The 24288-nt window shown below is 30.9% G+C and overlaps 2 protein-coding genes across 2 annotated transcripts; both read right to left on the bottom strand.

The window, feature by feature from the left end:
• Positions 1-33: 33 nt before the first annotated feature.
• LOC126737328 (trypsin-1-like) lies at positions 34-4570 on the bottom strand. Its single transcript, XM_050442190.1, has 7 exons — positions 4080-4570; positions 1898-2097; positions 1580-1742; positions 1292-1527; positions 406-581; positions 294-348; positions 34-186 (listed from the first exon to the last, which is right to left on the bottom strand). The coding sequence occupies exons 1-7, from the start codon at positions 4295-4297 to the stop codon at positions 71-73; spliced, it is 1164 nt and encodes a 387-aa protein (XP_050298147.1). The 5' UTR covers positions 4298-4570; the 3' UTR covers positions 34-70.
• Positions 4571-9688: 5118 nt separating this feature from the next.
• LOC126737584 (pyruvate dehydrogenase E1 component subunit beta, mitochondrial) lies at positions 9689-23500 on the bottom strand. Its single transcript, XM_050442566.1, has 9 exons — positions 23298-23500; positions 23103-23227; positions 15124-15296; positions 14586-14739; positions 14445-14529; positions 14213-14393; positions 14049-14154; positions 13818-13990; positions 9689-10355 (listed from the first exon to the last, which is right to left on the bottom strand). The coding sequence occupies exons 2-9, from the start codon at positions 23210-23212 to the stop codon at positions 10252-10254; spliced, it is 1086 nt and encodes a 361-aa protein (XP_050298523.1). The 5' UTR covers positions 23213-23227; positions 23298-23500; the 3' UTR covers positions 9689-10251.
• Between the last annotated feature and the right edge of the window lie 788 nt (positions 23501-24288).

The following is a 24288-nucleotide window of genomic DNA, read 5'->3' as shown; positions in this document are numbered from 1 at the left end:
CATGTGGGTGATAAATCAAGACAAAAACATTAATATTTCTAAATACTATTTAATACTTTAATGTTTCAGTTTAACAATAACAAGCATCTTTTGTATTCGACTTGATCCAAGTGATGTAACGGTTCACGCGTGTATAAACTCCTGGGTAATTTGCTTGGGCACAACCTTCTCCCCAAGAAACAATACCTAGAACAAAAATTTCATAATCATATACAGGAGAAAAAGTACTATAATATTTATAACTTTTATATTAGAATTAAATACGTTACTTTACACTGGATTTAATGACTTACCAATCACTTCATGAAAAATTCCATTAATTATATGTAGCGGCCCTCCACTGTCGCCCTTGAAATGGAAAACCCAAATTAGCTAAATAACATTAAAATAATTAATCTTCCACACCTGACAAGAATCTTTCTTTCCTTCCCGAAAGCCTGCACACAGCATATTATCCGTAATCCTGCTTGTATATCCAGTTTGCCTGCAGTCTATATTTGACATTACGGGTACTTTAACTTCTCTTAGTTTTGGCGATAACGCCCCGTGTTGAGCCGTTGCACCCCAACCGACAGCAATAGCTTCAAATAAATAGAATAAATGTTTATTTGATAATTCACCTCTTAATACAGTAGTAGTATTTGAAATAAATAAAAAAGCACACTAAAGGTGCTAATTTGTTTCTGTTAATTTTGTACGCACCTCTTTTTATTTATAGCCGTGTAATACAGGGTGATACAATGGAGGACAACCCCTTATTATTTAATTCTTAGATTCTCCATGAATTTTTTAGTAATTTGTATAATAAAATTTAGCCCCTTCAATCGGTGTGAAACTAATTGGGTCAATAAAATTGGACCAGCTTACCTAAATATTGATGATAATGGATTCTGACAAGAACATTTAGCATCAGTCAGTAAAACTTTATTTTTTATAACTGACTTAATTATATTTTTTAAAACTACATTAAAGACTATAAAATTAGAATTAATAAAGCATTATTATAAATTGAAATAAAAATTAAGATCCAACGAATTTTTTTGTTTAGGGTACGGTTTATAGAACATTTTAAAACAGACAAAAATGAATAGATCATATTTTGTACCAAAAAAATCAAAGAAATTTTCTTATAAAATGTCTTAAACTAAAGATGGTTAAGGATCCTTCATATGATATGTAAACTTATTTCATGATATTAATTTTTTAGATTAGTGTGGCATCAAATCATATCATTGACAGTAACTATACTATCAGCTTTTATAACACAAAGACAAACTTTTAGTTAACGTACCATTATACCCAGTAAAACTTTTGCCAGTAGGAGGCAGACAGACAGGCCGTGTCATATCGCTAAGGGACACCTCATTGTCCAACTCTAGCAAAGCAATGTCGTTGTTAAAAGTAACGTCCTGTCCGTAAGATCTGTGTCTGATTATCCGCTTTACTTTTCTTGTGAAAGTGGTAGTTTCATAGGCGTTGGTACGGTCGTGGTCTAGGAAAACCGCTGAGAATTTTTCTCTACTAAACCTGTAAAAATATTGTAATTATTTGTTCGGTGGTGAAACCTTACTAAACATACCCGTTGACGCAGTGAGCAGCTGTCAAAACATACTTGTTGTTGATAAGTGAACCGCCGCATAGAAACCTGTTATTGTAATGAAGGGCTACCATCCAAGGATATTGGTTTACTAGCGTTTCTATACCTCCTATGATCCTTTTGTGTTTTAAAGCTATACCACATGCTAATAAAGGGTTATTCGATTAATGTGCATTTGATAAGTCGATAAAGAAAAATTTAAATAAACTCTAGTTGTTTATTTAAAATAGGGCAAATTTTATAAAACTAGCATAAAATTATTGTCAATGTAGCCAACTCTAGTAATATCTAGATACTTACTGCATTTAGGACAATTTAGATTCTGATTAGAATTATTAGGTGGCGTGGAACTTTCATTTTCATTGGGTCTTAAACCTACAACCCCTAGGAACCAGTCTATTATGTTCTGCTTGCCCGTGGTGCTGTTACGTGTAGGGTCGTTAAGGGTTAATATTGGACTCGATATTGAAGTTTCGGTTATTACATCTCCTGGTTGTGGACTAAAAGATTTTTAAAAAAATCTTATTGTGCAAATTTTAGTATGGCTAGAAAGAATGGATATGCAGTGCGGTCGTCAAAGTGATTTTTCACAACTTTTAGCTTCAGAACGAACTTCGTCGAATTAAATGTAGCTAAAGTAATTCGTATTTACTATAAAAAAAAATTGATTTGTTTGATATCTGAAAACCCACTCTAATTTTTGGGAAAAAAGTTTGCATTTGATGTGGAGGCATGAATGAAAAACTGAAGATTTAAATATTTGATATCTAATTACTTCAAAAGAAGCTGTTATTGATTTATTACTTTTTCGTGGCAGAGTAAATCTAAATTAACTTTACCTTTATGATTGTGCCACTGGTAGTCTTCTATTAAAAAGTTTACAGATGCTTTTTAAAATTATCTTTATCCAAGATTTTTTCTGTCATTTAATCCCCTGATTAAGGTAGCAGAACCTTTTGAAAATTAACTAAAGTACCTAACTAAAAAAGTTTTCTTAACGGTACCTATAAAATGATAAACGACAATTATTGATGAAGTAGAGAGCCATTGATATTAGCGGTGTAAGATTGATATATTATAGCAGTGTAAGAAATAAGCCCAAGCGGGAGAAGTGATAGTTTTAGGTCAGGTTAAATATCATTCTTAATAAAAATATAATTATCATAAAAGCTTTATATCAATTACCAATTATAGGCTCTTCTGGATCCAGATAGTTTAATACAGAACTGACTAGTTATGTGAGGAACTTGGATAACTAACTCTAGGCCTCATATTTTAAAGGGTAAAAATAATAGGAATATTAAAAGTAACTCTTGTAAGAAAAATTACATAGATTATAATTATTTAAACATTTTTAGTTCCAAAAACTGTGGAAGGTGACTCTCAAATATATTGATAATTTTTTTCATACCAAGTCACTGTTTTTCATACCTATTCTATTTCATACTCAATCTTTGGAATAGACAAGATTGGATAACTTCTTAAAACTATAAGTTTTAAAGAAATTATTCTAAAGTTACTACTTATCTAGAAAATCGAATCCAGGATGCTTGGACCTCTTCAGTTTACAATCTATAATAATGATTTTCTAAATTATAAATTGCCGGTTTCTTGTCAAGCTTTGCGGATAGGACTGTAGGTAATTACTTTTAAGACATAATATAATTAAAGATAATGCAGAGAAAGACATTGAACGATTACTTAAAAAAGTCCAAATTCATGGCCTGTTGTGTATAGAATAATTCCATAGTTTGTGATTGTAACATTTAAAATAGAAAAGGTTTTATAATATCCAAATAAGTTAGAATTGTGCTGGAGAGATACTTCCAATTGTCTGGGAGGGCGGTTGGATTGCCTCATATACCAAGGTTAAGGGAATGAAGGATCTTTGCAGTTTTTATGTAATTCTCAAAAGAAATAACTGAACATTTTGTCTCTTCAGGTTTAATGCTTTGCTTTCTTTTCTAAAGGACCATACTTTTCTTGACCCACACCTCCGCTAAAAATTCGTAAAATTATTAAAAAATCTATTTTAAAAATTGAAAAAGTCAATTTTCTTTTTTTTCTAAAATTAAATTTTTTGGGTAATTTTTTTGTAGGAAAAAAATAGTTGCTGTATACACCTCTGGAAATTGTGGATAAAATCTAATTGGTTTAGTAATAAAAACTATTTAAGTCTTAAGAGCCTGTATCTTGGAAGCGTTACTCGTATTCATGAGATCTTTCATATTTTAGTTACCGAAACCTTCTCTAGGCTTCTCTCTATAAAATACTGTATTTTCCTGTTTTTAATCTTGACTTTTCCTTAATTTACCTTTTCTAAAATGAAATAGTATGTCTGTATTTTCTGCAAAAATTCACAGAGTTATAGAAATAGATAGTAGACAGTCTTTCTGTCCCATTTGAAGCAACATTTTAAACAACTATTTATGAAGCACTCTTTCTCTACACTCTATAAGTTTGGAAAAATATCTTGGCTTACCTGCTATAGTTATTTTTAGCGACTTCTTGGGTAGATATTATAAGATTTCCATAAGTTTTATAAAAATGTCCCTTATCGTCGATGTTTTTAAATAAAACTTTGCGTCTTGGTAATATTAGTTTTCCACGATTTCCTAATGAACGTGAACTATCTTCACCCTCATGTCGTTCACAATATACGGCACTTAAAGATAATATCACACAGAAGAATATACGCATTTTATTGCAAAAATCTATTTAAAATCCGTATTTCTTATATTTAACCGGCAAAGTCAGAGCCACTATACTAGTACATCTCTTTGTCTTAATCGCGCTTCTTCAAGTATCCTATAGATCGGCAAATAATATAATAACGAAGATCTATTAGTATCTAACTGTTATTAATAAGGCCGATTCCGGTCCGATGCGAGCATCATCAACGAAACCAAACAGAAGCCGCACCAAAGTGGGTTAATAGGCGGCAAGGTACTAATCACGGCGGGTTTTTGTCTTTTGCTTTTCTTTGTGTCGGCTAACGATGAGCAAAGATGATGGGGCATTTTTCTTTTAGCTGAGTTCGTGCAATCCATCACCTCTACCCGTCTGCTTTGGCGGACAACGGTTGAATTATAATAGACTTAGTTTTAAGAACATGTATAAGAGAATCACGCTCATTTGCTTGTCTAAGAGAGTCAGTCGGTTTAAATAAAATAAGAAGTAATGTGAACAAAAACAAAACTGAATGACGATACCCCGCCAATTCCTTCCAATATTATCATACTCCGTCTAAAATACTATATAAATACTTATTATCACAATATTACATTATAGATCTTCATATACTTACAGTTAGTTTACCTTTGCATTTTTTTGTAGGTATTTTTAAATTTTTTCCGTACACAATTTTTTTCCTTGTTTTTTAATTAATTTTTTTTCTCAATTTTCTTGTCTTTTTTTTCCTTCACTATAAATGTATTTTGGAAAACTGAATATAATTATATAAAATTGTGTAGACGTTTAGATTCTTTGTTATGAGAATAGATTTCAAATTAAATGGTAGATCAATTAAATTCTTCACATTACCAAAGAGCATAGGAAGATCATTTTTAAGATTTGTGCAATTTAATATGCAACGTTCCAAGTCGCCAATTTCTCCACAGATACAATTTTCCGTCAAGGAAAGGCCCATTCTCTATGTTTGTGTTTGAGATATAATGCGTGAGAAATTCTTAATTCATTACCTATTATTCCATTAAGTCAGCTCTCACGTAAGATTAGTTACTACTCCTGATTTCCAATAGACAAAAAACTGTTTTAGACTGAAAATATTTTGCAGAATTTTAATTCTAATTTGCATACTACATTTTTAGTAGGTTAGTAAATAATTTTAGGTAATGCCGCTAATTAATATGTACCCAGTGTAAACCGTTATTGTCGCTTTCGACTATCATTTCACTTTTCACGGGACGCGGTACTCATGCGTGCTATAAGTCGATAAGTATCGAATTATTGCAGTTTATTTCGGTATAGAATATTAACGAGGATATGCAAATATCTTCTCCATTAATTTACATTATACGAGGAAATTGGTTTTGGTTGTATATAGTACAGTTTCAAGGTATCCATTTAACTACAAACACTAACTTTTCATTTCCAAAAATGTATTTATAACATCGGCAGGTGAAAATCGTTCGCGCAAGCACAAGAATCGTATCCTTTCACTAAAATTTCAAAATTAAGAAAAAGGCGATTTTCAACTATATATCTCAGAGTTTAAAAATCTAATAATATCCAGACATTTACTTTTTAAAAATGAGTAAAAAAGATGAACTCGGCAACATTACCTGCACCCTACCACAAATTTTCAAAATCTGTCACAAGTTGTACAAAACTGTTCCTAAAATTAAAAGACACTATTTAATTAACTTGAATCCGATTGAGTGGTAGTAGAAAAACAATTATTGATTATCACAGAAAAAAATAACTATACTGTATACTCTATATATTATTAAACGAAATGATACCAAATCATTTTTTAAATAGAAAAGCCTAAATGACCTTTTCATTACAAGTTTAAAAAAAGTTGTGAAAGTTAATATTATTTGAATATTCATGGCCACTATGAGTGAAAAATTCATTGAAATTACAAAAAATGTAACAATAGGAAAAATTGTATGCTGGTGCATTGTTACTTAAGAATCCACAGTGATGGAGACATTTTATATTTAAACAAAAAAGATAGAGGCCTCTGTTTAACCAAAGTAAATTAAAGACCTTGTATAATATGAAAAGAGTAATTTAAGGGAATTCGAACCTTTACCTTTTATGCAAGGAAATATTAATTGCCACCTGAAAAGCTCTATTTTGAAATGACTTCTTAATTAAATTCTTAAGTTTCAGGTGCATTCTGATTCGAATCAGATCTGATTCGAAAACATTTTCAAGGTAAGCGCTTATATCTAGTCCAGATAGAGTTTTATTTATAATGTCATTTATTATGCTGCCAAACTCTGCTACAATACTATGATTGTAAAACTGAAACTGTACACATTCTCATTAGAAAGGTATAAAAGTGACTTATGGGAAGGAATATACATAAAATTTTTTAGCAACATTTACAAAATAATTGTTGGACTCTTGGTGTTGGAGGTAGTTGTCCTAGAGCCAAGAGCTTCTTATTCTTGTTGATCATCACTACCAGCCCATATTATCAAAATATCTTTTAAAAGTTATGAAAAAATTGGAAAATGCACTTGACATTGTATTATGTTCTAGGTTACTCGTAAATACTTCACAACACGATCCCATAAAGCTTTAGCATTATTTTGCTTATAGGTTTCATTATTAAATCGGGAAGAATTCTGCTCCGGAACATTCGCCACTTTCTATGTGTGTCGCGAGATGTGTCTTCTGCTCGCTCCATCCTTGTCGCACTTTCGGGTCTAGACGATAGACGATTGAAGTGTGATAAGTGAGAAAAACGATATATTTCTCACGAGGGGAGAGGTTTGTTGCTAAACCAAGCGAGGGAAAATTAAGATAAATAATGATGTTAGGTACCGACACTTTTTGACTTAAATCCCAATATTAATAATTGTCCTTTGATCGAAATAAACAATAAAATGATACAAATAGGCGCTATTTAATAATTTATTTGTAATGCAGGTAAGTCAAATCAATTAGGAGAGGAACAGGACTAAAACAAAACACAAATTAAAAAGGAAAATAATTATTGAGGTCAAACAATGCCAAAAATACCGCATTTATACCTAAACTAGTGACTTCTCCGGCATGAGAATCCCATTAACTCTGTAAATATTTAAAGATTTCTCTTAAGCATATACATATTGAACAATATTCTAAATACAACTTGTGCATGGCCAAAGGCCACTGCACTAAGGATAACTCGATAGCAATAATTTTCTGCCATTTCTCTAAAGCATTCGACTGTGTAATTAATATCTTAACTGATAAATTGAAGCACTACAAGGAACACCTCTGAACGTCAGCGGTAAAATCTGTCTCTGCAGACGAGATTTACTTGGAGCAACCCGACTATTAAGGCATTAGATAGAAGCGTATGAAATGAACTAATCACCAATAAATCGTGGTGCGATCTTTATCTTCTATGCCTTAAGGTTTCCAAAATTAAGGTCTAAATATAAAAATACGTTGGAACATTTTGTACTTCATAACATTCGACTTATTATAGACACATTTTTAAATTGGGACTTGCACTTCCCTCGATGCACTACCCAAAAAAATTGAGGTCTGCAACTTTTGCACTTAGATCGATTTCCACCGGGTTAATCTTGGTAACGTCTAGATCAGCCCATTCTGGAGCATTTTTAACTACAAAAGAGGCCTGGCCCTTATTCACTGAAACTAAATAGTAGGCCTTCCTGACAAAGATTTTTTAAAGAATATGTATAAACTATTAACTATTGCCTCTTTAATCATATTTAAATACGTTTGCTTAGGCACGAGAATGGCCTTTATCTTTCACCCCTTTAATCGCTACAGGGTATTTAATTTAACAGGAAAAACGGTATACCTATTTTTTGCCGTATTTTTCAAGAAATTCTAGATATATGTATTTCTTATTACAGACTCAAATAGTTTTTTTTATGTTTTTTTTTTTAATACCAACCTGAGTACTACAAAGTTTTATTAGACACTTCTAGGATAGCAGTGTAAATACAAATACAAAAAGATTTTATTTGTCAGTTTTAGAAGTTACATTTTTGTGTTCACTTATTTTATTATGACAAATTCTAAGTGTCTCTCGATTAAAACAACCGTTTGTCTGCACCATCAGTAAACTGTAGTACAAGTGACATAACCCTTTTAAAGACCTTAAACAACTATTGACATTCCAGTTGCAATACATTTTAAATATTTATGAGACAAACTTAAAAGAACCTATATTTTAATAGGAATGTAAAAACTAAATAAAAAATCAAGAAAAACCACTATTAAAAGACATGCACACTCATGAAGTAATATACCCTCAATGGGGAATGGGGATACCAGCTTAGATAGGGAGGCAGCGCTGATGCGAGAAGGGGGACCGGCACGCAGAGAAATGCAGATGAACGGGCGAAACTAGTCGGAGAGACGTAAAACTGTTTGTTTTTTTTGCAAGTACACAAACAAAAAAACAAAATCAATTATTATTTTGACCCAAAAGTATTTTTAATTTGATTTGTTTACAAAAGCTTTGGAGAGGTAATTCCTTTAGTTCTTGAGAGAGACTGTTCCATTTCTGAACAGCAACAAATTTAAAAGAACGCGTAAAAGCTGCTGATCTGTGGATAGGTACAATAAAATCGTTATATCGAGTTGCATGAGAATGGACAAATTCTTGAAGCTGGTGTCTTAAATATGCCAGTTGTCCTCTTTATATGATTCTGTATACAAACATGTGCATGTGCAGTAGTCTTCTATTATTCATATTAAGAATTTGATTAGCGTTAAGATACGGTGTTATGGGATGTCTATATGAAATGTTATATGTCAATCTCATGCAGGAATTTTGAACTCTTTGAATAGCCTTTTTGGTGCTTACAGATAAGGAATCTCCATAAATTACGTCCCCACAATCGAACAAACACAAAACCAGACTTTCGCAAAGTAGATATTTCTGTTTTGGGGTGAGAAATGTTTTTATTTTATAAAGCTGCCTTAATCTTAGATATGCAGCTTTAATTTTGTTTTTAACATGGGATTCGAAACCCATGGATTGGTTGAAAATTATACCCAAGTTTTTTGCTTCTGCTACTATTAGGATTTGTGTATTATTTATTTCAATAGAAATTGTATTTTTTATGTTTTCTCTTAATAAATTATTTGCCGACATTATCAGAATTTTTGATTTAGTAGCATTCAACTTAAGGTTATGATTCTCTGCCCAAGCATTTAGGTCTAATATGTCTAAATTCAGTTTTTCTTGCACTGTATTTAAATTTTCGCAAATGATGAAACCACAACCACGCCCGCATGAATACAAAAGATCTCATAGATTAGAAATTATTTTAGATTCCTTGTAGTTTACATCTTGACGAAGAAATTATATTGACTCTGTTGAAACTTGCATGAATGATCTACAGGGCATGATAATAATATAACTAGTTAACAATAAAAAGTCTTTATTTTTTATTTTGAGTTCCGAGCATGTCGAAAAACAAAACAAAATCATATACGGATATACAACAAATTTGCTTTTTAAAAATTTCACAAATAATAAGCATAAATAACTAAAAAATAAAATAATGATCTGAAACCATATTGGGTTGTACAAATTTTAAAAAATTTAAATTTATTAATATTCATTATTCAATTACCGAAAGATCCTAAATAGCGACCATGAAAATGCATTCTTAACCAAGATTAAGAAGAGGTATGACGAAATACATTACTACAGCATTAAAATAATGTAAATTATAAAATAGGAAAAAACATTATTGATCCTATTGAATTAGCCAGTCTGTAAATTTAGCTGTTTTTTCATTACTTCGTTAAAATAAAAATAAATATAAAATAAAATATTTAAGAAATCTAATGGATTAAAATAAATGAATTATATTATGAATTTAAATGATGATCGAACAATATCCGAACGCTTATTTGTCGTAATATCTTCTCTTAACCCGTAATATTATGGTTGTAACCGGAGGCCGATAATAATAACACTTCTAATTCACTTTAAGTAGTCTTTTAGCGGCATCTACGACGTCAGCGGGTCGTGGCAATGCGGCGGCTTCGAGACTTTGGGTATATGGCATAGGCACGTCAGCCCCTAAAAAGTTAATTTAATATCAGTCACACCTAAATACACAAATTCTCAATATCTATAATTTTCAACAGTAAAATTTTAAGATTCAATAAATGGCAATGCAATTCAAATGAATGATGCTATCGATAACAGCAATATCTCCTTTTTTGTGATCTCTTAGAAATTTTCTTCAAAAACTAGAAGTATACGGTTTTCTTGCAGAACGATATCAAATGGTTGGTATTAACGGTGGAATTATCGATGAGAAAAATTACGTTCGGTGTACCTTAAGGAACACCCACCGCTATTCATAGTTTATATTAAAACATAAATTAAATTGGAAAACCCAAAGTAAGGTTGTATGTTTCGCTGCTATGACCCTGCAGTTTCTTGTAATTCTAAGACTTGGTAGGAGCTAACACAGCTAGTGTTTTCACAGTTGACTCATTTATTTTAACTGCTTGTATGGCTTGTTGACAAGAGTTGATCAAAAACACCTATACAAATAACATTTTAGAACCAGAGCAGCTCAAGTTGAAATATTTCATAGTAAAGCAAAAGAATAGGCGAAAGGTCCTGTTTACTTCACAAACTTTATTTCAAAAATCGCGACGGGCTACGGTTCTCGTCACACAAATGTTTTTAGATTAATGTATTGTAATGTTATGTGTGTGCCGTTGTTTTTAACCTTCTTATGGACATTTTGTGATAATATGTACGTTTTACTATGTTTTTAATTAATTTATTAGTTTAATAACACCCTTTTATATTTTTACTTACATAGTTTTCCCTTGACAATGGTTTAACAACCAAAACGCGTCGGGATTTTTGAAATAAAGTTTGTGAAGTAAACAGAAACCTTCGCCTATTATTTTGCTTTGCATAATAATTGGTAATTCACCCTGGAGAAATCACCATGGTAATTTTATTGTCTTCCACACTATACGACAAGAGCATTATTATCCTTATCATTATCAACGGGTACAAGCGTTACAACCTGAAGATCTTCTACTTTCTTCCACCTCGACTGACCAGTGAAATTTATTTATATTTTCTTCGACGTAATTATTTGCCACAGTTATTAGAACTTCTTTCTATAAATTTGAGACAGAATTAGTGGTTCCTACATGATGGGACTCCACCACATTTTAACCGAGAAGTTCATAAACATATAAATAACAAATTTCCGAATGGATTGATAGGACGCAACGGACCAATTTCTTGGCCTCCTCGCTCCCCAGATTTAACGCCTTGCAATATTTTCTACGAGGTCTTAAAATAAATGACTCAGCTTTGAAAACATTCTGTATAGTGTAGAATAAACAAAAACATCCAAAAAATTGTAAAAAATATATCTTAAACTAAAATATTAACTGTTACTTCAACAACCATGTCATGCTCCTTACAAGGTTTTCCACATTTTTCAAAATTTTTCAGGTCAATATTAGTTTAGCTAAGATAAGGCTTCACCTTATTCTAGCCAAAAAGTCAAGTAATTGTTACGGCTTAGTTTTTCACGGTATTTATAGAAAAGCATTTTGCAAGAAAAAGTACACCTTGCGAATTTAGTGTTCCACTATCTAGAGGGTATCTTGGTCACTAAACATTTTCGTTGAAACTCTGGATTTATTAACAGTTACCTGTGTATTATTTTGTATGATTTAATTGCCTTTGAACTTTTATAATTTTTAATTGGTTGTAATCAATTATAACATTGTTGTGTGATACTTGGCGCTCATTTATCGTCCCATTTAGTAACCTTTTGACCGCTCAGTTATTCAGTTTTTTTTAAACCGATTTCACTTATCGCCTTCGAATATAATTGACCAACCAAAGTAATTCAACAAAAAAATAATTCTTAAGTTAACGTCCTTATAATATCACGTACTATAAAAATCAATACAACGTAATTTTTTTAATATAATTTTCTATATGTTTTTAAAACCCACGGTTCGTGTAATCCGTGAACTATTTCTCTGCTCGATCGCATAAATTGTTACCTGAAAACGTTCCTAAAAAAATCCAAAATTGTGTAGATTCATAATTCATAATTCAAAAGCGGATTATTGAGAGTGGGAGAAATATATTTAACGATTTCGTTAATTTAAGTCAAGTAAAACGATTGTATTACATATAGGCTGTCTTTACCTACAAGTATTGTTACTCTTAGAATGCCAATTGAGATTTTCTTCACTGATGAGTGTCTTTATTTACCGATATGTGCTATTTTAAAGAGTAGTTTAAAGTTCAACCCATTTGTGACTTTTGAAGATAATTAGCCAATATTTGTAAAAAAATTGATGAAATCACGCCACAGCTGTTTAACTTAAAACAATTCATTTCAATTCTGAAATTAATTCTAGTAATGTAACACTAAAAACACGTTTGCAGAACTCAATTTTGAAGAAAACTAAAGAATTGATCTACTACTCTCTACATACTCGGTACCGTTTCTTATGGTATATTTTTGTTCCCTTTAAAACGATTTTTTTGTGCGCGATGTGTACAATTTTATTAAACTTTACTTGACGGTATAATCAGCATTTATGATAACAAAATTAACTTTTTCTAATTATAATATTTTAATTTATGTCTGACTTATTTTTAATTAATTGCATACTTTCGATGCATGTTATATCGGGATAGCAGTCGATTAACTTTTATATTACATACATCAACGATATTAACTAAATTAGATAAAAGCAGTAGAGTTTGAAATGCTAATTGAAATATAAATTAAAAAACATGAATATAAAGCCGTTTCAAAATACCCTCTGCTAGAAGTTGAAGTTATGGTCATGTAATATGTCTAAATATGTTCCCCTGAAAACCTGTACACTTTTTTTTTGCGCGGATTAACATCACAACAGTTAAAATTGACAAGATGTGCTTGCCAGAGCTTCTTTTCTGAAATTCGCCATTTTCTGATGGAAAAATTACCTTATAAAACATATTTTTTTTTAGGCTTCTATAAATAACATATTATATAATTTTTGCTTCATTCAAATACGTTTTAAAAACTGTTTGTATTTTTGGTAACATTTGTAGTAACCTTATAGTTCGGCATCCTCAGGATGGATTAAACAGAATAGTAGGTTTTACCAACAAACTAAAAAATCTAAAAGTAGGATAGGAAGAAGCGCACCTTCTATGGTTTTAAGAGAATTAAAGATGAAGCTACTTGTTAAGCAGATTATTATCTTGAAGTAAATTTAATAAATCGTTGGCCAATTTTTTTTTTCTATTCTATTAATAACACAAAGCTAGTCTTTATACTTGATAACAAAATAATCTAAAAGGACAAATTTCATAGCGGGGACATGCATGCACAGAATTGCTTTTAATTTTTGTTTCAAAGTGTTTGATAATTGTATTTATAAACAAAGCTAAATAAGCAAATAGATAGAAATGTCAAGGGCCTCCTTTTCAATATGCGTTGACAAACAAAACCTTTATATATTAATTATAAATAAAAATAAACCATACCTGTTACTCTAACTGCTGGCTGGTCAAGGTGGAAAAATACTTCACTTTCCATCATCCTCGCGAGAATTTCTGCTCCAATTCCGCAAGTCGGCCATCCCTGCTCTACATTTATCAAATGATTAGTTTTCATTACCGATTTCGTGATAGTTTCAATATCTAGCGGTCTCAGTGATCTATAAAATAAAACAACTACCAATTTAAAATCCGTTTACACAAAAACCTAATGGTTACCTTAAGTTAATAACTTCAGCCTCGATTCCTTTGCCAGCTAATTCTTTTGCAGCCTCTAAACATGTTTCCACAGCTTTCGAATGGGCAGTGAGAGTTATATGTTTTCCTAAGGCATAAAGGATTATTACCTCAATATTGTTTCAATTCATGCAGCACTGACGTACCTGGTCTTTCAATTTTAGCTTTACCAATAGGTAAGATAAAGTCCGGTGAAAGAGCCTCATCGGACATTGGGTACTGAACACCATAAAGAATTTCGTTCTCCAGACATACAACTGGATCTGGGTCTCTAATTGCAGCCTTTAAGAGACCTTTCGCGTCTTCTGAATTGTACGGAGAGATTACCTATAAAGTTAGTGAATGAAGAATGTGAATTACAAAAACAAAAAATAACACCTTTAATCCTGGACAATGAGCATACCAAGCCCCGTAGCACTGTGAATGTTGTGCTGCTACTCCAGCGGCGGCGCCGTTTGGTCCTCTAAAGTAATAAAATTGATGAATATAAAAATAAATGTCAAAAAGGATTCTTTTCACCTAAAAACAATTGGTACATTCACACGTCCAGCAGACATATAGAAGGTTTTGGCAGCAGAGTTAATGATTTGATCAATGGCTTGCATGGCAAAATTAAATGTCATAAATTCGCATACTGGACGAAGGCCTGCCATTGCCGCACCGACTGCAATACCTAAAAGAAATATAGGATTTTTAAGCATATCCTCCAGAATTTGCTAAAAAGTGCAAGAGTTAATATATTAATTCTTCTCTAACAACCTCCTAGATAATCCCTAGAATAAACAATAGGCCTTCCAAATTAAAAATGTGAGAAAATTACTGTCAAGATTATGCTGGAACCCAACTTGTAAAAGTTAAGACGATTTTTAGCCAAGGATCAGTTTTTTTAATAGAACAAAAATAGTTTTAGTGAGTGCCTTTTATAATATGGAAATTAAACAATTGAATAAAAAGATTTGTTTGAATAGTATAGGTATGTAATATAATAATGTAAAGGAATTTATTATTTTAAATAGATTGTAGTATATCAATAAATCATTTTAGATTACTGACTTACCTGTGAAACCCATTTCAGTAATCGGGGTGTCGATTACCCTCTTGTCGCCATATTTCTTCCACAGTCCTCTTGTCACCTTATAAGCTCCATCGTATTGAGCTACTTCCTCTCCAAGTATAAACACCTTCTCGTCCCTGGTCATTTCCTCGTCAAGAGCAGAATTTAATGCATCTCTATGAAAATTCTTGTGAATTAGTGACCCAAATTGTATATCACTGTGTTTTGTAGGTAAATTCATCAATTGCTGCATTAAAGGACATTATTTGTTTCATGCAAACTCTTCAAATTATATTTCATTTATCTTCAGAGTGGAAGTCGTAGTTTTTTCGCTTTGAAATTAGAACTAAACATATCACAGGGATATAGAAATCATAGATATCCCAGATACAATTAAATTATAATAAAATAAAATATATGATGTAATCAAATCAGTAGATTACAAAAAAATCAGTATTGGCCAATACTAATTTGGTTGGCAAGAAACAAATAAGCAACAATTTCTCTTAGGCACTTTTTTTGGTAGAATTACCCTTACAAGCTAAGTAATAAAATCTTTATTCAGGTATTTTTTATTTCTTCTACCCTTTAAATTAAGTTCTTTTATGCATAAGGGTAACAAAACAATGATGACCTTATCTCCGAAAAAATTACTAAATTGCCTAAAATAAGAAAAGAAGATGATGCAAAGAGTAAAATAGAAATCTTAACATTAAAATTAAGATAGGGGAAGAAGGAATTGGGATATTTCTTTACTTTACATTGATATATCTTTGCATTCTTTTGACAATTTAGTGGCGCCAATATTAAAATATGCATTAATTATTTAGTCACGACTGTAAGCATTTGGATTGCAATGTTATATACCTATATGAAATCAAATCATTTATTTCCATCGACATCATAACAATGTATAGGAATTGTTAATAAAAAACTACAATGCTAATAAAAATAGTATAAAATTACAAAGATATGAAACAAATTTCACTTAATTTAGTCAATAAATCTATAGTTAAAGAACTCTGTCAACGAATAAAAAGGACAGTCAGCTAACATGGTCCTAAGAGCCCTCTTAAAAGTTGGAAGTCTTAGCTCTCTTTATTCTACATAGGAGATTATTAAAAATTTTGAGAGATGTAATTTCCGGACCATCCTGTACCTGCGACAACCGAGTAAAAGGGATGTATAATTTATCTGCATTTCGAGTTTCATCAAAAATTAAGATCTCCAGATCTCATGTAGTTTGAAAGATTTTTATGAACTTGACATGCGCACTCCAAGATATAGATGTTAATTATAGTTAGGATTTTTTCTTTTTTAAAAGTACCACGGCAAGTTTCTCTGAAGGAAATTCTAAACATCGTACATACAATGCGCTTTTGATTTATTAGCACTCTCCCAATACTGGAGGAATTACCCCAAGCTAATAAGGCATAGGATAGAGTGGAATGCACTGAGGCATAATAAAAGTTTTTAAGTGTATATGCATCCACATAGTCTCGAAGTTGCAAGATGGCATAATTGCTGCGGGACAATCTATTGCATACCAGATTCCACCTGAGGATCCCACGATAGATGTCTATCAATTACAATTCCCAAGAACTTATATATGCTACAGATGTTTCATGTTTTTACCTGTCGTTCTGTGACTATACTATTTTTGCTTGAAATAATTTAAGTGGTTATCTGTAATTGGAACTTCATCTATGAATAAATATTTTTCTTTCATTTTTTTGCGGATTTCAAAGGATTCTGTAAAACCATAAAAAAATGTGAGTAATTTATTAAAAAATTAATATGTTTATTGGCAAAAGAAATTTCAAATCACAAAAATCTATTATTTCCTATCAAAAAAATATTTGAATTGGCAATTTGGGTTGGCATAGGGTGCTATATAAACATTTTATTAGTCCTAATTTTCTAATTGGAGGATTTTTTCATTTCATTTAGTAACGTGGATGAAAAAACTACAGCTGAAAATGTGAAAAGAACCTTTGTATTAAACTTATTTGAAAAATAATTAAAAATTTACAAATTTAAAATAGATAACATTTACATTTATATGCTGTAACAAAATTTATTTATTTAATAACTGATTCATTAATTGGTTCACAGAAAGGGAGAGATAACAAGTTGCAGTTTTCACATGATCGTTTCAGACATCGTTCAATATAACGGTCGCAGCAGAGTGTAATCAGCAAATTTTGATAAGTTGGCACCTTAAGAACTTTGACTTTATTTAAAGCTGTCACAAGTAACTGTATGTTGCTGTGCATTGTACACATACATGTATCCCTATCTGCAACCTTTGGAGCAACTATCCAAAAGGGTGTTAGCTTGGCAATCATTGAATAACTGATGTATCTAGACTTTAATGTTGGCCACTATTTTTTCATATCTAGCTAAAAATGTTGTAAGAATTAAATTCTAGAAATACTCTGTACAGTACCATTATATAGTCCAATGTTAACTATTTTCTTTAATCTTTTCATTACTTGCTAAAAACAGTAAAATGACTTTACAAAATTCATAGATATGTACATGGCCACTGACTAAGATTAATAAATATTCTATGATGCCATGACTTTAATATATAAAATTATTTAGTATCTGCACCTGAAATGCAAAGAAAGAAATACGAAACTTCACATAAAAGAAGTAAATTCAAAAAAGCTATGAAACAATTATTTAAGCTCTTAACCCATTATATTATTGAAGAAAACCACCTATTTTTAAATTATATGCGTAGTATGATATATTCGTTTGGATTTGGGATTCAGCATGTCGCGTCGTCTTTTGTCGAAAATCTTTTTAATTTTTTTTTTTGATTTGATAACGACAGTTCTATTCAGGCGCCGAGGGTTGTTTGTGTTAGCATTTCTGGGCGTTGCCCTTCCGAGATGTTTCGGTCGCGTGGTGAGGGAAGGGCAGAAAGTAAAACCCAGTCCTCGAGGGTACTACTTTTAAAAAAATTATTGAATGGTATTTAATTTGTGTTGAAGTGGTTTTCTGAAGATTTTCTACAGGTTAGTAAATTTAAAACTTATTATTATTTTTTTTTTGACAATGTGTAAATATATTTTTAATAATGTTTATAAATTTAATATTTTATGTAAATAGGAGGAAATAACTGATGCATGTATTTATCTAAAATTGTTTAATGCTGAAGAGAAAATTAATTTTTAAAGTGATCGACTGAGATAATTTATTTACTAAATTTTGAGTATATTTTCAAAATTTGTTTTTTTTTAAATTATTTGTGTGTTTCAAAAGTAAGCTAGAGCCTTGTTGAATCTAACTAACATTTCGACCCTGACTGGGTGAATATTCAGACGTAAATCATACCACAGATAAATAAATATATGTTTCGCGAATTTGTCCGTCTATCTGTGATAATACCTAGAATATTGACTCAACTATTCAACTCATAGCTGGGTAGCCTCCCGTATGGGACCTCAGTACCTTCTAGTGATGGCTGGATAACTAACCCAACTCTCTTCAGTTTTAAATGAATAGTATGTATGAGGAATTAGACAGGAACAGTAAATAAATTATCTATTTTTTTTGTAACCGAAGGCAGAACTTATTACTCAGCATGATTTGATTTTTAGGGAATTGAGAACGAGGGTTTCTCTGCCGTGCTCTTTCCCCTCGTGAATTCCAGGCTGAGTACGGCATTATTTTTTTTACATAAATAAACTAAGTAGGTGTATTATCAAGACTGCATTTTTCTTAATACTATCCTAATAATTCAAATTTCCCTAATTTTGTCTTGTCAAGCGCATCCGAGATAAGTAAAAGAGAGAGTGATTCTGTTACAAAACACAACGTAGGGAGGGTATTGGTTTCTTATTTATTTATTTTTGCTCATTCGATCTTGTCTTATTTATTAAAAAAAATTATCTCATTCATTCTTTATGGACGAACCTGGGTTTGTTATACTACAATATAATTATTTATTTTTGGTTATTTCTATATATTTTTGGTAGTAATCATGATATTTATACCTAGTTTTGTTATCATATTTTTATGTATTATTTAATTTAATGTCTTAAAGACACTAACAAGTTTGTGAAGAATTGAAGTCAATTACATGATTCAAGTTAATATAAGTTCAGAAATAGGGAGATCAGATGTTCTGAAACATGTTTTCTTTGACACCTAAATATAACTACACTGCCTCCAAATTTAAAATATATATAAATATGAATGTTTTTAATATGGCAAAAAACAATTTAATTACCAAGCTGATATGAAATAAAATATTCTGTAAACATATATTCCAAGAATAAAATATTAAAATGAATCAATTAAAAATAATTTTGTAAAATTGATTAAAAATATCTCAATAAGATAATTTTTTATATGGGATTTTTGTAATGTGTAAATTAAGACTTTTGATTTCATATGGAATTATACTGCAAGATTGTTATTGAGTATTAATTGAATAAAGAATTATTGGATTGATAGAATTTTCAGAAAACTATATGTATTCTGAGCAAAAAATTTTAAATCAAGTTTAGTAAAATGCTTTCTGCCTATAAATCATCAATTCAGGGATATCTAAATGTAAGGACATCTACTTTATATTAAAGAAAAATGTTCCATTTCTTTCTATTTTAATATTTATTTGCCTAGAAAACCATGGTGTGATCTCTCATTGTAATAAGAAAATTTAAAATTATTACAAAATATGTGAAAAAATGCAAACTGTTGTTATCAGTCTTTGCCAACAGAAAAATTCCAAAATTATATCAAGTGGATATAATATGTGAGTAGAACTTTTCTTTCTACTTTTAGAAACCACAGTCACTTTTGTTCTCAAGTGAAGTGTATTAATGAACTAAAAGAATATTTTCATTCATCATTTACAGCCAATTTTGCGACGTAAACAAAGCTACAGTCTTAATTCTTTTAGATTTTTCAAAGGCTTTCGACACTCTGGATCATGATTTGCTTTGTGCCAAGCTCGAATACTATGGCCTTGATCCGACTTGCATTAAGTTTTTTATAAATTATTTGAGTGCCCAGTATCAGAGAGTCGTGATTGGGGATATGGTGTCGGATTTGGTGCGGATTACTTCTGGAGTGCCACAAGGATCCATACTTGGACCGCTATTATTTTTGGTATACACTTCAGACATTTTTGGTTCTATTATATATTGCAGTATGTATTGTTTTGCTGATGATACCCAAATGCGATATTCATTCGACCTTTCATCCATTGTCGAGGCTTTTTATAGAATAAATAAAGATCTTGAACAAATATATCAATATTCAAAGAGAAATAACCTTGTGCTTAATGCAAAAAAATGCTTAGCTTTTACTTTTTATTATCCAAAGCACCGAGAAATGATAGAGAGCATTACTAATCTAAACATAAATTCTAAAAAGCTTCCATATGTGAGCAGTGCTAGAAATCTTGGGCTTATGTTTAATAATAACCTAAATTTCCGCGAACATGTCTCTTTTGTTACTAAAACATGCTATGCCATTTTAAGACCACTATATAGTAATATTCACATAATTAATCATAAGTTAAGAAAAAAGCTCTGCAAAAGTCTTGTCTTTCCCATCATTGATTACTGCTATTTAGTATATTATGCCTCTTTAGATTTACTTACTAAAAATAGATTGCAGAAAATTAAAAATACTTGTTGTAGATTTGTTTGCGGAATAAGAAAGTATGATCATGTTTCTGAAAAACTGGTTGAGCTAGAATGGCTTAAAGTTGATAAATTGCATATATATGCCTATTCAATTTTTATATACCAACTAATTCTTTCCACATCACCCCAATATCTCTATGATAAACTTGAATATCGCTATAATGCCCACAACGTTGCCTTAAGATACAGTCATAGATTTAGTATACCTCGTTTTCGTCACGCATTTTTTAAGAATAGTTTCTCATACATCGCTCCGTCTACCTATAACTCGCTAAATGACAACTTTAAGAATATGAGCATATTGAAGTTCAAGAAATCGATTAAATCCTTTCTTCTATCTAGTGAATAGTTACTATCTGCTATGTGTGTTGTATTTCTTATAATTGGTTGTTTTAGATATGTGACTCACGAATATCGGTCACGTCTAGCTAAAAATATTATTTACCTGCTTAATAATATTTTATTTTATAAGTGTTGTTGCATGTTAGATTTAATTTAATTTTAATCTTTCGCTTTTGATATCATGTTTCTCTATGTTAGACTTAGTTAATGGTTAAGTAGAGTAGCTATGTAAAGCTAAACTTCGCCTTTTTTTTTGTATTCTACATTTATTATTATTATTAATTTTACATAATGTAACCAAGGCTTATAGAAAATGTTGATATTGATTCTTTTTGTGATGAGCTTAGTGTAACTAAACCTTAAAGCTTTGCAAAAATTTCTTGACATACAGAAACTACAGAAAAGTGAATCTGATTTTAAAAATTAAAATATAATTTGCCCATTTTTAAGAAAACATTGCAGTTAAAAATATTAAATCTAATTATTCATTGAATGCTAATGGAGAAACATTTTCTCTTTGTTCGGTGTTATGGACTAATGAAAGAAGTAATAGTCATAATAATAATGAATCTTAAAAAAAATAGAAGACTTCTGTTACTGCTAACTAAAAGTAACTTCAGTTTGTTACCATTTTCCATTAAGGTAAGTATATTAAAGTAAATAATTTTTCTTTATTTTGTAGTTTTTAAATAAGTGATAAAGAAACATAGAGTTAACCTTCAAGAGATGTGAATAATTTATATTGTTAAAATGCTTTTATATACAGTATTGTGCATAAATATAGCAACAAGCGATGTTTTTTTTTAAAAATTATTTGTTGCTCCTTTATTTATTCCATATTATTTCTTTACTTTTAAGTACACGCCTCTGTATTATTTATAAATATACCGAGATATCATAAGAATGCCAATGGGGATGTTTCTCGGCTCGTGGCATGGGACCCATAGTAAGAATAGTGGGCAAAATGGATAGTTTCATGTACAAAGACATTCTGCAAACACATTTAGTGCCATATGGATGAAGTCATGCCAGTAACTGCCATATTTCAGCATGACAACGATCCAAAACATGCTTCTCAATTTGTTAAGAGGTGGCTATCCAATGAAAAAATAAATGTAATGGTCTGGCCATCTCAATCGCCAGACCTAAACCCTATAGAGAATTTATGGCATTATATTGACACCAAAATCAGGCACCTAACATGCGCTAATACAAATATTCTCTTTCTATAATACATTTTTCATCTTTTCTATAATACAAATATTCTCTTTGAAATACTGGGGTACTACACGAAATATTGAATTGATTTTAATTTAGTTGGGTTATATTTTTTTTAGAATCAAAACTATTTTTTGTTGCTATATTTTTGAATAATAAATTTGCATAAAACAATTTGGTGTTTTATTTATTATGATACAAAAAATATGATAATATGAAAATATAAACAGGCTCTAACTATTCTTGTAAATAATATATAAACCTTACTTATAAAATAGATACTAAAAGATATATAACAGGAAAGTTCAATGTTGCTATCTTTTTGCACAATACTGTATTTCTGCTTCAAATAAGTATGATTTCATATTTTATACCATAATCTGTATGGAGAATATATTTTTAGTTGTATATAAAACAACTTATTGTGTAATGTCTTTTTAAAATGTAATAAATTAATCTGTTTTTAATTTGTTAAATATTAGTAAACTCAATTAATTATTTAAGGACTTGTGTGTTATTATCACTATATTATTTGACTTTTAAATGTATTAGATTGTAATAAAAGTATTAGAATTGTATGAACTCCAATACAAGGTACATTATTACAGCTATCAAAACTACCTTCATAGGTTGGATAAGTCACAATCATGTTCATTCAAGTGACTGATACAAAAGGTGAATTTTAAACAACAAATGAAGGGTTATCGAAGAATACTACAGGGCTAAGTAAAAATTTAAAAAAACAGACCCTACCTCACAGTCATCTGTTTGGCACCAACTGCCCTCGTAGTCGAAAAGGTTCTCCTGCTAAGTATGCCATTGAAACCGGGAAAGTTCAGTACTGTAAGCGTCCGAATAGCCATAACTAGTAATATAAACTAAAACATAGGAAGCCCAATTAAAAAAGACCTTTCAAAACAAGTAAATCAACCCCTTTCACTAACTTACGGTTTTTTATTTGAAGGTGACTGAGGTCGACTGTGAGGTTTAAGAGACGCTTATCAGTCGTCGGGACAGTTAATACAGGCCACTGCTTAATGTTGAATACGTAACAGTATTAATGACGTTGGTTATCTCGCCTTTAAGTTTTTAATAACACTTTTTTTGAGTATTTGGATTTGAAGTTTGCAGCCAGTTTCACTTGTCACGTGACGCGATTAAGTTTGGTTAGGATTTTACCTTGAAATTACGTAACGGGAGTGTCTGTTGCAAACCAACCGTATGTAATGTGCGGTAGGCTAGCACACCACAAAACACAAATATAGAGAAACGCAGGTTGCCTTGTTAACGGGAAGAAATTCTCTGCGCCTTTGCTGAACGTGCAATAATTCGAACTAATTTTGACCATTATAGCCCATAACTCTGTTGGTAAACCAATCAGATTTGAAAGCGTAAATCCGGCTCTAAATTTGAATTTAATTAAGCGCGGGAAATGCGAATTCTAAGACGACTTGAAAGCCCAAATTGAGAAAACTACAAACACTCGAACAAAGAAACATTCGGAATTGAGAAAACCCCATTTTTTCCAATTTAAATATTGCAGAATCATATCGTCTCATACATCGTATTCGTAATAATTATATATTATGCTATTACTTTTTATACACGGCATGTAAAAAATAAATTTGACGATGGTTTATCCGGAACGAAACATACGGAAAATCTCTCAGTGCTGTTTTGTAGAACTTAAAAAGAGGCCCGTAATTGAGAAAGTGTCTTATCCATATCTCCTTAAATATCGCCAGAAAAAAAATCGTCAGATTTCGGAAGCTATTCGGATTTTAAAACTTCGTAACCGGCATATTGTTAGGCTTGAAAATGCGCAATTTTTCTCTAATTTAACCATCTTCGTATGTCTGTATGTCTCTTTTGTTTTCCAAGATCCCCATGATAGACATCCTTAATTTATCTTGGACGCACTGTTAATTTATGATATAGT

The sequence above is a fragment of the Anthonomus grandis genome, chromosome 6 (genome assembly GCF_022605725.1).
Source record: "Anthonomus grandis grandis chromosome 6, icAntGran1.3, whole genome shotgun sequence".
Taxonomy (NCBI): Eukaryota; Metazoa; Arthropoda; class Insecta; order Coleoptera; family Curculionidae; genus Anthonomus; species Anthonomus grandis.
The sequence above is the reverse complement of the archived record's forward strand: the minus strand, read 5'-3'. Positions and strand labels throughout refer to the sequence as shown.

Coding starts and splice junctions, on each gene's coding strand:
- LOC126737584 (XM_050442566.1), bottom strand. CDS start 23,212: ATGGCTATTCGGACGCTTACAGTACTGAACTTTCCCGGTTTCAATGGC. Junction 14,740..15,123: donor TACTGAAATGGGTTTCACAG/GTAAGTCAGTAA, acceptor TATTTCTTTTAG/GTATTGCAGTCGGTGCGGCA. Junction 13,991..14,048: donor GCTGAAGTTATTAACTTAAG/GTAACCATTAGG, acceptor TTTATTTTATAG/ATCACTGAGACCGCTAGATA.
- LOC126737328 (XM_050442190.1), bottom strand. CDS start 4,297: ATGCGTATATTCTTCTGTGTGATATTATCTTTAAGTGCCGTATATTGT. Junction 582..1,291: donor AAGTTTTACTGGGTATAATG/GTACGTTAACTA, acceptor ATTTATTTGAAG/CTATTGCTGTCGGTTGGGGT. Junction 187..293: donor AATTTTTCATGAAGTGATTG/GTAAGTCATTAA, acceptor TTTTTGTTCTAG/GTATTGTTTCTTGGGGAGAA.